Source organism: Musca vetustissima, unplaced genomic scaffold (genome assembly GCF_032173495.1).
Source record: "Musca vetustissima isolate MV318-11 ecotype Yass unplaced genomic scaffold, APGP_CSIRO_Mvet_v1 utg5251, whole genome shotgun sequence".
Taxonomy (NCBI): Eukaryota; Metazoa; Arthropoda; class Insecta; order Diptera; family Muscidae; genus Musca; species Musca vetustissima.
The window spans coordinates 529,189-545,075 of record NW_026885056.1 but is presented as its reverse complement, the minus strand read 5'-3'; the positions used below and the strand labels follow the sequence as shown (position 1 = coordinate 545,075).

General features: G+C 34.5%; 2 protein-coding genes across 2 annotated transcripts; both read right to left on the bottom strand.

Annotated features, from left to right (window-relative positions):
• Positions 1-6,023: 6,023 nt before the first annotated feature.
• Positions 6,024-7,541, bottom strand: LOC133332167 (uncharacterized). The gene is made up of 4 exons (XM_061540547.1): positions 7,302-7,541; positions 7,007-7,248; positions 6,296-6,499; positions 6,024-6,225 (listed from the first exon to the last, which is right to left on the bottom strand). The coding sequence occupies exons 1-4, from the start codon at positions 7,539-7,541 to the stop codon at positions 6,024-6,026; spliced, it is 888 nt and encodes a 295-aa protein (XP_061396531.1).
• Positions 7,542-9,122: 1,581 nt separating this feature from the next.
• LOC133332166 (uncharacterized) lies at positions 9,123-14,267 on the bottom strand. Its single transcript, XM_061540544.1, has 4 exons — positions 14,022-14,267; positions 13,725-13,966; positions 9,392-9,595; positions 9,123-9,324 (listed from the first exon to the last, which is right to left on the bottom strand). Exons 1-4 carry the CDS (start codon positions 14,265-14,267, stop codon positions 9,123-9,125), a joined length of 894 nt encoding a protein of 297 aa, XP_061396528.1.
• Between the last annotated feature and the right edge of the window lie 1,620 nt (positions 14,268-15,887).

The window sequence follows — 15,887 nt, the reverse complement described above, 5'->3', positions numbered from 1 at the left end:
AAGAAGAAGAAGAAGAAGCACCAGCCGAGCAGTGGCTGGTTGAATTTCAAAAGATGCAACAGCATATCCTAACAACCACACACACTCATACATACATACATATACGTGTATGCATGCATGTGTACAAACATATGCACATAAATGCTTTGCTAAGTAACGTGGTGGCAAATTGAAATTCCTGAATTCTTAAATAAAACCCAAACAACTGCTAGTGAAAACACTGCATTCGGTAACAGTACACACATGCACTCACACATGCACACAAACTCACACAAATGTAAGTCCATGTGAGTAGTGCAGCAGTGGTTAGTCACATAAATTGCCCACATTAATTTAAAGGCAAAAAATTTTCATGAAATTATTTTTTTAATGAAAAAAAAGCAACGACCTACCTCCTCTTCTCGTTCGTTTTTTTCTTTTGTCCTGAAATCTGGCTATCAACAGGATTTTCGAAAGGAAACTGCAAATGCAGTATTTTTATTCTTTCGTTTCGAATATATGTCCTGTTTACGTGTCATTAAGACGTTGCTTAAGCTGGATCCCTAAAAACAGAACGTGCCCGAATTTTTAAATGTTTTTCTCAGGCAGATAAGGCAAGTAATGAAAAAGTAGAAGAAGAAGAAGAAAAAGATGAGGAGAAATGATATTAACAGCAAACAAGGGGAAGATTGTAATCTACTGATACCCTGAATTAACATTTCTGGTTTATAACAAAGAGATAATTTCGTAGTTTTTGTTTTTCAAGGTATTTATGAAGCTTATATAGAAAGACCTTATTCCGAAGAATTACAGTAGTGTTCAGATGAGGAACACAAAGAGGAATATTGAAAGATTTAAAAAGTGATTTTTTTTTTTTTTTTTTTTTTTTGAATATTTAACCAAGGGCTATCATCGTGCAGAATATTTATTCAAGCGATATCGGAGCTCTAAGTGACGATTAAAAATATATTTTCAAGGCTCGAATTTTTGAAACAATTCTTTTCAAGAGCTCAAAATATAGATTTTGGTCCTTGAGAAAATATTATTTTACGATTTAATTGTACAAATGAGCGTATACGTGTTGGCGGTATACGTGTTGGCTGTTATACAATTAAATCGTAAAATAATATTTTCTCCAGGACCCTTTCCATTTTCTCAAAGAACATCAGAACTATAAGCGCGGATTTTTGAAGCTGATTTTCTCAAGGTGTATCTCCACTACAAACGTGAATTTTTAAAAAATCATCACCTCTAAAAGCGTTGATAGTTGAATATTTTCTCAAAGACCATCAGAACCATATTTTCAATAAAGGTATTAATATTTATGGTCTCGCTTTCTTTCCCCTTTTAAAGAATATTTTTTCTGGGACTATCAATGGGCGTAGATTTTTTAAAGAATATTTTTTCTAGGACTATCAAAAGGCGTGGATTTTTTAAAGAATATTTTTTCTGGGTCTAGCGAAATGCGTGGATTTTTGAAAGAAACATTTTTCTGGGACTATCAAAAGGCGTGGATTTTTGAAAGAAACATTTTTCTGGGACTATCAAAAGGCGTGGATTTTTAAAAGAATATTTTTTCTGGGACTATCAAAAGGCGTGGATTTTTAAAAGAATATTTTTTCTGGGACTATCAAAAGGCGTGGAGTTTAATACCCTTCACCACACTGTGGTACAGGGTATTATGTCTTTGTGCATATGTTTGTAACAGGCAAAAGGAAATGAGATAGACACAGGGTTCCTTTTGAGAATATGCATAGAATCACTTTCTAAGTAGATTTATGCATGTCCGTCCGTCCGTTTGTCCATGATAAATTGTAAACAAAGTATAGGTCGCATTTATTGTTCGAATTTGATGAAATTTGGCACAGCTCATTCATTTGGCTCAAGAACGAACCCTATTGAAATTGGGAAAAATCGGTTGAGATTTAGATATAGCTCCCATATATATTTTCGTCCGATTAAGTTAAATGGTGAACCAAAGTCTCTAAATAGCTTTCGATTTGCACGAACTTTGGCACAGCGTACTGAATGATGTGTACTAAGTTTCCTGAAAATCGGTTCAGATTTAGATATAACTCCCACATATATGTTCGTCCGATTTAAGGTATATGGTGCACCAAAGTCCAAAAATAGCTTTCGATTTGCACGAAATTTGGCACAGAGTACTGTATTAAGCCTAGAATGATGCGTGCCAAATTTCATGAAAATCGGTTAAGATTTAGATATGGCTCTCGCATATATTTTCGCCCGATTTAAAGTAAATGGTGCACCAAAGTTTCTAAATAGCTTTCGATTTGCACGAAATTTGGCACAGCGTACTGAATTAAGTATAGAATGATGTGTACTAAGTTTCCTGAAAATCGGTTCAGATTTAGATATAGGTCCCATACATATTTTGATCCCTAAATAGCTTTTCATTTGCACGAAATTTGGCACAGAGTACTGTGTTGAGCCTAGAATGATGCGTGTCAAATTTCGTGAAAATCGGTTCAGATTTAGATATAGCCCCCACATATATTTTCGTCCGATTTGAGGTAAATGGTGCACCAAAGTCCCTATATATCTTTCGATTTGCACGAAATTTGGCATAACGTACTGAATTGAACTTAGAATGACATCTGCCAAGTTTCGTGAAAATCGGTCCAGGTTTAGATATAGCTCCCATATATAGTTTCGTCCGATTTTATGTAAATGGTGCACCAAATACCCTATATATCTTTCGATTTGCACGGAAATCGGCATAACGTACTGAATTGAGCCTAGAATGATGTGTGCTAAGTTTCATGAAGATCCGTTCAGATTTAGATATAGCTCCCATATATAGTTTCATCCGATTTTAGATAAATGGTGCACCAATCTCTTAATGTTTGTCCGATTAACACGAAATTTGGCACAACGTATCAAATGGAGACTGGAATGACGTTATTAGGTTTTGTTGAAATTGGTGCAAATGCAGCCATAGCTTCATATGTATTTTGTACGGGTGTCGGATTGAAATTAAATTGTTAACAGTGCGGCGCAAAATTGATACACGATATTCGGTGTATCAATTTTGCTATAAATCGTTTTCTACACATTTGACCCATGGTACGCAGACGACTCTAAATCTGTCCGAATGATTTTTTTATTTATTTTTTTTTTAAATATATTTTACATAATTTCCGTTTTTTAATATCACACATTTATTTCCGAATATCACTATAATATTTCTCACTTTGTCGATGTCATTGAAATTAGAAGTGTTAAATCTGGTTCGAACCTTTTATTGCAAATGCATTTACATATTAAAGTAATTCCACTATATGCTAAAATTTCACAGCTTCATGCATGCATGACCTAAAATTTTCGGGGTTTTACTACAATTTATTCAAATATGCAGAACACCACCCATACATATATACATAAATGCATACATATAAATTCACATTAACATACACAGTTCTCTTTCACTCTCTCTCTATGATGTTGTAAAATATTACCGAGCATCATGAATTCGCAATAAATAATGCGATTTAAACAAACAAAAACGAAAAAAAAATATTTTACATCTTTATTCCGAACTACCGCATTACACAGAGGTGGAGAGAGCGAGGCGAAGAAAAACAATAAAACAGCGGGCGGGAAAGTGTTTGCACGGCATAGCCACATAAAATAATGCATTCCATAAAAATATGTCCTCGTATGACGTTGCTATTATCCATCGACATCCATCAGCATCATCATTTTCCATCTCAATTTTCCTTTTTTTTTGTGGAAAATCATTTTCCAACGAAATCAGTTTCATTCGTTTGGGTTTCTTTTTTGAGAGGCTCCATAAATCACATCATCCATATAGTCATCCTATTGAATATTAATAATGGCTGGCAAAGTAAAGGTGTTACTGTTGTTGTTGCTGCTGTCGATGGTGGTGCATTGACTTGCATGTCAAATGACCTGGCCTCACACAACCATATACAGTCAATGCTGGAGAGATAGATGGAAAACAAAAGCAAATGGACCACAAGCACCACCACAATATTATTATTTATTATTGAAATTTAAATACTAACGAGTCAAAACGATGTATTTTATGCGTCAATCAAAAGTGATAAGTTTGGGTGGGTGTGTATGTGTGTGCGGTTTTGATATCAAAGGATATTAATTTAAATTTAAATTCTAGTAATATTCAGGATTTGCCAGGATTCAATCCATTATTTTTATACCCTTCACCACACTGTGGTACAGGGTATTATGTCTTTGACCATATGTTTGTAACATTCTAAAATAATCGAGATAGACCCATGGTTCCTTTTGAGAATATGCATAGAATCACTTTTTGAGTCGATTTATGCATGTCCGTCTGTTGTTGTTAAATTGTAAACAAAGTACAGGTCACATTTATGATCCGAATTGGATGAAATTTGGCACAGCTCACTTGTTTGGCCCAATGACGAACCCTATTGAAATTGAGAAAAATCGGTTCAGATTTAGATATCGCTCCCATATATATTTTCGTCCGATTTAAGGTAAACGGTGCACCAAAGTCCCTATATATCTTTCGATTTGCACGAAATTTGGCATATAGTACTGAATAAGGTTTAGAATGATGTGTGCAAAGTTTCGTGAAAATCGGTTCAGATTTAGATATAGCTCCCATATATAGCTTCGCCCGATTTTATGTAAATAGTCCACGAAAGTCCCTGAAAATCATTTGATTTGCACTAAATTTAGAACAGCGTAATAAATAAGGTCTAGAATGATATCTGCCAAGTTTCGTAAAAATCGGTTCAGATTTAGATATAGCTCTCATATATATCTTCGTCCGATTTAAGGTAAATTGTGTACCAAGGTCCCTAAATATCTTTCGATTTGCACGAAAATTGGCACAGCGTACTAAATTAAGTCTAGAATGATGTATGCAAAGTTTCGCGAAAATCGGTTCAGATTTATATATATCTCCCATATATAGCTTCGCCCGATTTTAGGTAAATAGTCCACGAAAGTCCCTGGGAATATTTGATTTGCACGAAATTTGGCACAGCGTAATGAATAAGATCTTGAATGATGTCTGCCAAGTTTCGTGAAAATCCGTTCAGATTTATATATAGCTCCCATATATCTCTTCGTAAAATATAAGGTAAATTGTGTACCAAAGTTCCTATATATCTTTCGATTTGCACGCAAATTGGCACAGCGTACTGAATTAAGTCTAGAATGATGTGTGCGAAGTTTCGTGAACATCGGTTCGGATTTAGATATAGCTCCCATATATATTTTCGTCCGATTTTATGTAACTGGTGCACCAAAGTCCCTATATACCTTTCGATTTGCATGAATTTTGGTATAGTATACTTAATTAAGTCTATAATGTTGTTGCTAAGCTTCGTGAAAAGATCCATATCTAGGCCGATTGACACAACGTACTGATGTAATATAAATTAGTCTCTGGCAAGTTTCCCCAGAATCGGTTCACGTCTTCTGTTAGGATACATATATAGAATATACCCAAAGTGGTGAAGGGTATCATATAATCGGCCCAGCCCGACTTTACTACTTTCCTTACTGGTTTTTAAATAATTTTTTTAAGGACCTATACAAGGCGTGGAGTTTTTAAAGAATATTTTTTCAGGGACCTATACAAGGCGTGGAGTTTTTAAAGAATATTTTTTCAGGGACCTATACAAGGCGTGGGTTTTTTTAAAGAATATTTTTTCAGGGACCTATACAAGGCGTGGAGTTTTTAAAGAATATTTTTTCAGGGACCTATACGTGGGTTTTTTTAAAGAATATTTTTTCAGGGACCTATACAAGGCGTGGAGTTTTTAAAGAATATTTTTTCAGGGACCTATACAAGGCGTGTAGTTTTTAAAGAATATCTTTTCAGGGACCTATACAAGGCGTGGATTTTGTTAAAGAATATTTTTAAGGGAATGCAATGTTTTTTAAGGACATATACAAGGCCTGGATTTTTAAAACAATATTTTATAAATGATATTTCTTTAATATTTTGATATTTATTTATGTGTTAAAGTTTTTTCACAACATATTTAAATTCTTTTATTTTTTTATTCAAACTTTTCAATCCAAACAATTCGGGTAGCCGGCTCAAAACCCAATTTACGATGTAATTTCAGCGATTGTTCATTTGTAACAATCACAAATGTAAACAAATCAATATTGTGAAGTTTTAATAAACGTTTCAGTTCCATTTTCATAATTAGTTCGCCATAACCCTTGCGTCTTTCCGATGGCATGGTATACAAGAATCTGAAATTAAAAATATAACGAATATTTATTATTTAATTATAAATACTTTAGAAGTTATTGAACTGTGTACCCTGGTGTTAGGAATTCATTTTCCAACATCCAACATAGCGGCTGTTCTTCGCCACGACGAAAGAGCCCCGATCCTCCATTAAATTCAATAGACTGTCGAATTAAACCCAAAGACTTTTCATATTTGTGAGACCAATGATTGTTAATGAATTCGGCATGTTTCTCAGCGTCCAAGGGTGCTATGTACAGGTCGTCGGGAAGTTTTCTAAAGGAATAAAAAAATTATATATTTAAAAAACTTAAATTTTTTAAGAATCTTTTTGCAAGGCCTATGTGGGCCATAATCATGGATTTGTAAAGAACATTTGTGAAGGATTATCACAGCCATAAGCGTGGATTTTTTGAAGAATATTTTATCAAGGATCAATTGCGCTATTGCTGGTGGATTTTTAAAGAATATTTTTTTTAAGGACTATCAGAGCTATAAGCGTGGAATTTTAAGAACATTTTGAAGGACTATCAGAGCCATAAGCGTGGATTTTTAAGGAATATTGTATGAAGGACACCTGGAGAGTGAATTTTTAAGGAATATCATATAAAAGAATATATTGTATGAACCAATTCAGGCGTGGATTTTAAAAAAAAAAAATATTTTTTCAAGAACCAACACAGTTGTGGATTTTTAAAAAAATATTTTTTCAAGAATCAACACAGTTTGTGGATTTTTAAAAAAAATATTTTTTCAAGGACCTAAGAATTGTTTTCAACTTACTCATCAACTTGAAGTGCTGCAATTTTATCCTTTGTAATATACATGATATTTTCAAAGGGCGTACATGTCCAATTTGTCTTCTGGCTTCTTTGAATAAGTAACTCTTTCACCATAACATGTATATTTTCATCGCATACCACATGCATTCTTTTCGGTTCCCATTTTATTAAATTCGTTTTCGCTAGACATTCCCGAAGTTCCTCCTGGGACTCTTGGAGGGTGAAACAAAGTACAATGTAATCCTGGAACAGAAATTTAAAAATTTTAAATTTGCAAAACAAAATCCACAACTCACCCCACATCCATTCAAACTAATCAGAGTACAATTCTCCGGCTTGCCATAACGATGTGTATAAAAGCGTAAATTCCAACGATCCGATTTTAATTGTTGACGATTAGCATTTATTTTCTCCCAATGAAAGAGATAACTATAAATGAAATTATGTTGTTGTATACGCCGAGGTAAGTTCGCCTTGAGTATGTCCAGCATCTCGCGAAGCTGTTGTTGAGAGCATTCCATCAAAATATCCGACATTTTTTATTTGCTCGATTTCACAAATTTCCGATCAACACACTCCGACGACTGCAAATAATTTACTGAGAGATTTTTTTTGTTAGTGAACAAGTCCGTAGTTTTCCATATGTGCTCGAATAAAAAAGTGCTTTTGTTATTAAATTGCTTAGATAGAAATGCTTTTGTTTACGATTGCTCACAAGTACTCATATTGTAAATTGCAATGAGAACTTTCCTATTGAGATAAGCTATCAAAAATAAAATAGTACTACATGCATTTCTATTATTTACAAAGATATACCGAATAGCGTTAGCAACACACGGAAATAAACTAACACCAATTTTAATAAAAAAATGGATATTTGGATTTTAAAAACGGATCTCGAAGATTTTGTAAAAATGTTTTCTTAAGGATCGACACAAGGCTTGGATTTAAAAAAAAAATATTTTCTCAGGGACCAAAAGAAGGCTTGGTTTCTAAAATAAATATTTTTAAGGACCAAAAGAAGGCATGGTTTTTAAAAAAATATTGTTTTATGGATTCAAAAAGTATATTTTTTTCAAGGACCATCATAAGGCGTGAAAGAAATTGTCAAGGACCAACACAAGGCGTGGATTTATAAAAAATAGTTCCTCAAGGACCAACCCATGACGTAGATTCTTTTTGTAGAATATTTTCTCAAAGACCAAGTAGTGGATTTTTAGAGAATATTTTCTCAGGGACCAACACAAGGCGAGGATTTACAAAAAAAAAAATATAAGGGAAGTAGTAAAGTCGACTGGGCCGACTATATGATACCCTTCACCACTTTGGGTATACTCTACATAAGTATTCTAACATATGTAGAATATATCTGAAACGATTTCAGGGAAACTTGCCAGAGACTAATTCATATTACATCAGTACGTTGTGTCAATCGGCCTAGCTATGGATCTTTCCACGAAGCTTAGCAACATCATTCTAGACATAATTCAGTACCCTATACCAAAATTCGTGCAAATCTAAAGATATATAGGGACTTTGGTGCACCAAATACATAAAATCGGACGAAAATATATATGGGAGCTACATCTAAATCTGAACCAATTTTCACCAAACTTAGCACACGTCATTGTAGCCTTAAGTCAGTACGCTATAACAAATTTCGTGCAAATCGAATGATTTTCAGAGATTTCGGTGCACCAATTACTTAAAATCGGATGAAAATATATATGTCTAATCTGAACCGATTTTTCCCAATTTCAATAGGGTTCGTCCTTTGGCCAAATAAGTGACATATGCCAAATTTCATCCAATTCGGATCATAAATGCGACCTGTACTTTGTTTACAATTTAACATGGACAGACAGACAGACGGACGGACATGCATTAATCGACTTAAAAAGTGATTCTATGCTTATTCTAAAAAGGAACCATGTGTCTATCTCGTTTCCTTTTGTCTGTTACAAACATATGCACAAAGACATAATACCCTGTACCACAGTGTGGTGAAGGGTATAAAAATCTTGAGGTCCAACTCAAGGCGTAGTTTTATAAAAAAAAACTTCTTAAGGTCCAACACAATAATATTTCTTAAAGTTTTCTTAAAATTTAAATTTCCTTTATTCCGGCTTTTCCAGCCAAATAACTCTCGCAGCCGATTCAAAACCCAATTTTTTGTGTAAATACAGCGATTGTTCATTTGTGACAACAACAAATGTAAATAAATCCATATTGTGTATTTTAAGTAAACGTTTCAGTTCCATTTTCAGAATTAATTCGCCATAACCTTTACGTCTTTCCGCGGGCACGGTGTGTAGGAATCTGGAAATGTAAAAGATTTTAAATTTTTTAATATTACTGCTTATTTATTTATTTGCAAAAATCTTACCCTGGTGTTAAAAATTCATTTACCAATATCCAACATAGCGGCTGTTCTTCACCCTTCCTGAATAGACCCAAACCCCCATTGAATTCGATAGATTGTTGTATTAAACCCAATGATTGATCGTATTTGTGAGACCAACTTTCGTTAATTAAGTTGCAATGCTTCGCAGCATCCAATGGTGCTACATACAGGTCTTCGGGGAGATTTCTGGAAGAAAAATGAAATAAGAATTAAAATAATGAGTATAATAGTCGATTTTTTAAAGATCATGTTCTGATGGAATATATATTGTGGGGGGTTTAAGTCGTCGTTTTTTAATACTATTTCTTGAGCGACTATCAGAGCTATAAGCGTGGATTTCTAAAGAATATTTTCCCAGAAATTATCAGGGACACAACAATGGAGTGTTAAATAATGTTTTATAGAGGACTGTCAGAGCTATAGCCGTGGACTTTGTTAAATATTTTGTGCTGAACATAGGTGTTAATTTTAATAAAATTTTTTTGGAGGACTATGTGAGCTATAAACATGAATTTTTATACCCCACATAACTAGGTTGTCAGGATATTATAGCATTAAGTATACCGATCCTCATATCTCGACTAGCTGAGTCGATCTAGGGATGTGTGTCCGTCCGTCTGTCCATTATAATTTGTAAACAAAAAACTTATTTTCTTGCGTTTTTTCGAGTCAATCTAGAGGCCACAATAATAAGCCAAACACCACAACCCAACCCACACTGAACGTAATCTGGACAAGTACTTAGAAGAGTTGTGCTGAATATTAGTAATATTTGGAAAATATGTTACTGCAAGGAAGAGGTGTTGTTGACCTCTAATCGGGCAAGAGGGTAAAATGTCACGCTCGGAACAAACATCCGCATCCGTGGTAGTTGTGTAGGGTATTGCATGGACGGCTTACTGATTTAAATATTATTTTAATAAAAAAAAGCTGTGTTCTGTTGGATTATGCATAGAATCACTTTCTGAGTCGATTTATGCATGTCCGTCCGTCCATGTATTTTTGTTAACAAAGTACAGGTCGCATTTATTATCCGAATTGGATGAAATTTGGCATACGTCACGTATTTGGCCCAAGGACGAACCCTATTGAAATTGGGAAAAATCAGCTCAGATTTAGATATAGCTCCCATATATATTTTCGCCCGATTTAAGGTAAATGGTGCACCAAAGTCCCTATATATCTTTTGATTTGCACGAAATTTGGCACAGCGTACTTAATTAAGCCTAGAATGATGTGTGCTAAGTTTCATAAAAATCGGTTCAGATTTATATATAGCTCCCATATATATTTTCGTCCGATTTAAGGTAAATGGTGCACCAAAGTCCCTATATATCTTTTGATTTGCACGAAATTTGGTACAGCGTACTTAATTAAGCCTAGAATGGTGTGTGCTAAGTTTCATAAAAATCGGTTCAGATTTATATATAGCTCCCATATAATTTTTCGTCCGATTTAAGGTAAATGGTGCACCAATGTCCCTAAATATCTTTCGATTTGCACGAAACTTGGCACAGCGTACTGAATTAAGCCTAGAATGATGTGTGCTAAGTTTCGTGAAAATCGGTTCAGATTTAGGGGGGTGCCGGGCCCCCCGAAGCGCCCACCTGCGTACTTCCCTGGCTCTCATATATATTATCGTCCGATTTAAGGTAAATGGTACACCAAAGTTCTTATATATCTTTCGATGTTCTTTCGAAAGTCTGTTAGGTGACTTTGTAGAATATACCCAAAGTGTTGAAGGGTAACATATAGTCGGCCCAGTTCGACTTTACTACTTTTCTTACAGGTTTTAAGCTTAGATTTTTAAAAGGAAACATAATAACCTATTAGGTACTTGGATTTTTACTATCGTCTATCAATGTATTTCATATTAGATTTTGAAGTATTCTTGTGGATCTTCTATATATTCTGTAATAATTCTTCCACGAAGTTTATTAAATAAATATCGGGACTTTGGAATTTAAATTGGTCGTAATTTTCTAGTGAGAGTCGTAATTTCCACCGAAAGATCGAAATCTGGTCGTTAATATTTTATATATAAAAGTCCTCCTATTATTCTTCTACATATGTCCATCTTCTTCTGGAGAGGACCGTAATATCTTAGGAATCATCGTTTTATGATAATAACGTAAGTAATGAGTAACCAATATTCTGTTAACATTGAACTTTGTTGATTCAAGACCACCATTTCGGTCGAATGTTAAGGTTTTCCGCACATAAGTTCTTGTCAGTAGAAATGTAATTATGCCGAACTTTTAATGCCATGTGATGAGCTTTCAAGATCCATGAAATCGTTCGGTACTGTATAGATGTCACAACATGAAATTACCTAGAAGTAGGGCTTTTATCCCACACAGAACCTGGTTAGGTCCCTTAGCATCCTGAAAATGTTGTGTATTCTTTATGGGGCCTCAGGGGAGTTTACTGCACAACAAGAACCCAGAATAACCAATTATACAGTCATACAAAATGGGATTTATAGTCTGAAATATGGAAAATTCGTGATGGGGTTGAAAGCCCTTGACGAGTATATCAATAACCTTCCGGGCGTCATTAGTCAAGTTTTCAAAATACCGAATTACTGTCAATTCGATTTAACAGCGTAAAAAAATACCGCATATGTTGGGGTACCGTTATATGGGGGCTATCGCAAAAATTTGTCCATTGATAAATTTTAATAGATAGATGTGCCACCCAATGAAAACTCAACATATGAAATTACAACCAATTCGATGAAAAGCGTTCCAAAAATCCCCCAAACACTCAACATTTGGTGGTACAGCCATATAGGGGCTATCGTTGTCCAATGGGAGAATATCCCAAGCAAAAACCTAAAAGAACTGATGAGGATTTGTGGCGAAATCCGAAACTATAGTCTTCTCTGCCTTTCCCGAAATTAATCAACCATGCCATAAACCACTTTAAAAATAACCAGTGAGCGGAGCAGAATAGTCGGACGGGGCCGACTATATGATACCCTGCACAACTACCACGAAAAGCACACTTTCGGCGGTTCTATATTCTGAGCCTGGGCAATATTTCGTGATATTTGCCCCTTTTTACAGATCATAGATCAACAACTCCTATTTCTAAGTCTTACATATTTTCCAAAATGTTTTTTTCTTGAAGAGAATTTTTACGCCATACAATAAAAAATTGGTCACTTTAGGTTTTGGTTGATTTGACCCTCGGAAAATTGACCGATCATCATCTAAACATCCGCTCTAAGTATTGGGTCAGATCCCCTTCACCTTGTAAAATAAATTAAAGTTTTCGGTTCATTGCACCCCCTGAATGAAATCTGAACTTCACCGAAAACTAAAAGCGTCGTCCTTGACCATAATCGGAACTTCATGTACAATTTCAAAGCGATCAGCGTGACATTTCCGTCCTCTAATGGAGTAATAGTAATAATATGCCTATAGTCACCCTTACTTAATTACGTATAACCATGTAAAATTTCATGATGTTCGGACCATAACTGCGGCCTCTGGAGCGACCAGAAAAACCGACAAAAATTTAGTATTTGGTCCATTTCATACCCTAAATATTAACCGATCTTTATCAAAAACAAACCGATCTTTATCATTGGCCAGAACCCATCCTACATGCAAAATTTCGTGAAGATTGGTCCATAACTGTGGCCTGTATCGTGTTTACAAATTATAATGGACAGACGGACAGACACACATGTCTAGATCGACTTAGCTAGTCGAGATATGACGATCGGTATGCTTAAAGGTGGGTCTAGGACCAATATTTCGCGGCGTTACAAACTTTTGGGGCTGCACAAAGCTATAATACCCTCACAACATAGTTTTGTCCTGACAACCCCCAAAATACCGAATATTTGGGGATATCATAATATGGAGGCTATACTAAAACGTGGACCTCTATACTCCAGTGTTAATACCTAACATCAAAGCTCTAGCTACAGTATTGAGTGGTCTATCGTGATTTCAACAGACTGACGGACGGACAGATGGACATACACAAATCGACATAGATTTTTTTCTAATCGAGAATATATAAGCTTTATGGGGTCTCCGGTAAATATTTCGAGGTATTGAAAACCGAATAGCCCATTATGGTGGAGGGAATAAAAATTCCTGGAAATTATTAAGTTTATTTTCGGAAACCATTTTTAACAACGTTCTGCAGAAATTGACCTTTGTACCATGATAACGCCCAGCTAACCTACAAGTTCGTGTGTCCAATTTTTTGTGTTCGAAGACCAAGCAAGGTTCCGATGTATCCGAAAATTCCACAGCTGTGATATTTGTTTTGCTTTTCAATTTCTAAATTCACTTACTCATTAACTTGTAGCGCGGCAATTTTATCCTTTGTAATATACATGACATTTTCAAATGGTGTACATCTCCAGTGGGCATTGTTGGTTCTTTCCGTAACAATCTCTTTGACCATCATATAAGTATTTTCTTCGCATACCACATCGATACGTTTTGTATCCCATTTTATTAAATTTGTTTGTGTTAGACATTCCCTGAGTTCCTCCTGGGACTCTTGCAAGGTAAAGCAAAGGATAATGTAATCCTGGAATAACAAAATAATTATGGACAATTTAATAGAAACAAATCAAACAACTTACCAAAGTCTCCCCATGACTAATAAGTGTACAATTCTCAATATTACCATAACGATGTGTGTACAGCCTTAAATTCCAACGATCCGATTTCAGTTTTTCACGATTTGCATTTATACGTTCGTAATGAAAGAGGTAACTGTAAATGAAGTTATATTGCTGTATACGCCGGGGTAATTTCGGTTTGAGTATGTCCAGCATCTCACGAAGCTGTTGTGGTGAGCATTCTACTAGAATATCCGTTAATTTCATTTTAGATTCTTTTTTTTTGGTGAAACCGATCAACACACTCCTACGACAGCAAAATATTCACTGAACCTTATGTTTACCATTTATCGATTTATGAAACGTCTTTTTTAATTGTATTTTTCCACAAATCATATCTATCTTATATGTTTGTTTGTCGTAGTCAAAATAATGCTGTGTTGTTAAAATTATTTCGATAGAATCGCTTTTTGTTTTTATTAGCTAAACATTTTTTTTGTAAACTTCGGTGAAAACTTTCATTAAGAAAATAATAACAATAATAATACCTCTTGAGATAAGCTATCATAATTGGTATTGACTGCATTCTAAATATTTACATATAGGAGTAAAGGTAATAGAATATATTTTGATACCCTACATCACGAAAAAATAACTTTTTACCGGGTTAACCTACTTTATGACGTCTTATTTGGCATATATTTAAAGGAATTAATAATTTTAACCCACTGGTTTAACTAAATCTGGTATAATATAATCATACAATTAATCTTCGAATTAAGTTTAAAAAACATATTTAAACAATATTAATCAAATAGCCAAAGAACCGGACAGGCTGCTCCACTGGGTGGGTACTTCAAAATCTAATCCAGATTGACTGAAAAAGATTTGGTCGAAAGACTATTGGGGCGTAAAACCGATATTGCGATAAGACAACTTTTATATCGGTTTGGTTTTTACCAGAAATTTCTTGATTTGTTATACATACTTCTTTTTAGGCTATGGACCTGTTTGTAGAACTTTTTCAGCGGTTACGTTCAGCTGTTCTTGTAATTTGTTCTGTTCTACCTTCTTAGCATGAAAGTTGACCCAGTTCCCTGTAGACTTTTTTACGTTATAAAGGACCCCATTTCTTTTGTCCTGATAAACGAGGGATCTGTTTACTATGTTTCACACGGATATTTCCGTGAAGTGCATGCACTAATCTATTCCTTGTGCATTTACACACAAATTTATTAATATAAACATTTTTGCATAAAAACTAAGTATTACAATGTTAATGTGTAAAAGGGGGAGAGGGTGCGTGAACACATCTGTCATAACACACATTTCTTTATATCATATGTGGCAAGCAAATATGCTACACATGTTTATCTATCTGTAGTGTAGAATAATTCCCGGAATATAACCCAAACATACCACATATGGCAATAGAAAAATTCTATTTTATTTTAGTGTAAAAACACTCGTATACAAAAATAGATCCCTTTTTAACTAATTTTTCCCTCTTTATATGATAACCATGTTCGCTACATGAACATGTCCCCAATCATCCGGACATCACCCAATTAGATTTGGTTTGCTTAAATCGGTTTAATTTTTTTTTAAATCGGGTTTCTTGTCTTTGAGGACCCCATCTAGAATGTTATGAGTATCATTTTTCAAACCCCAGACTATGAGCTCGATTTTGTGACATAGTGTAATCGTTGTATATATTGAAATTCTTTCGGTATCTGATATATTCGCATTGTCAAATATTTATCCTTAGGTACTTCTTAAACTAATCATGCTTAGCCTAATCTTATCAAAACTTTTTTTGTGGAGGGTTTTCCCATAAAATTTTAACAACAATAGAAACCGTCTTATCAGTTTTGCATGTGGAATTTT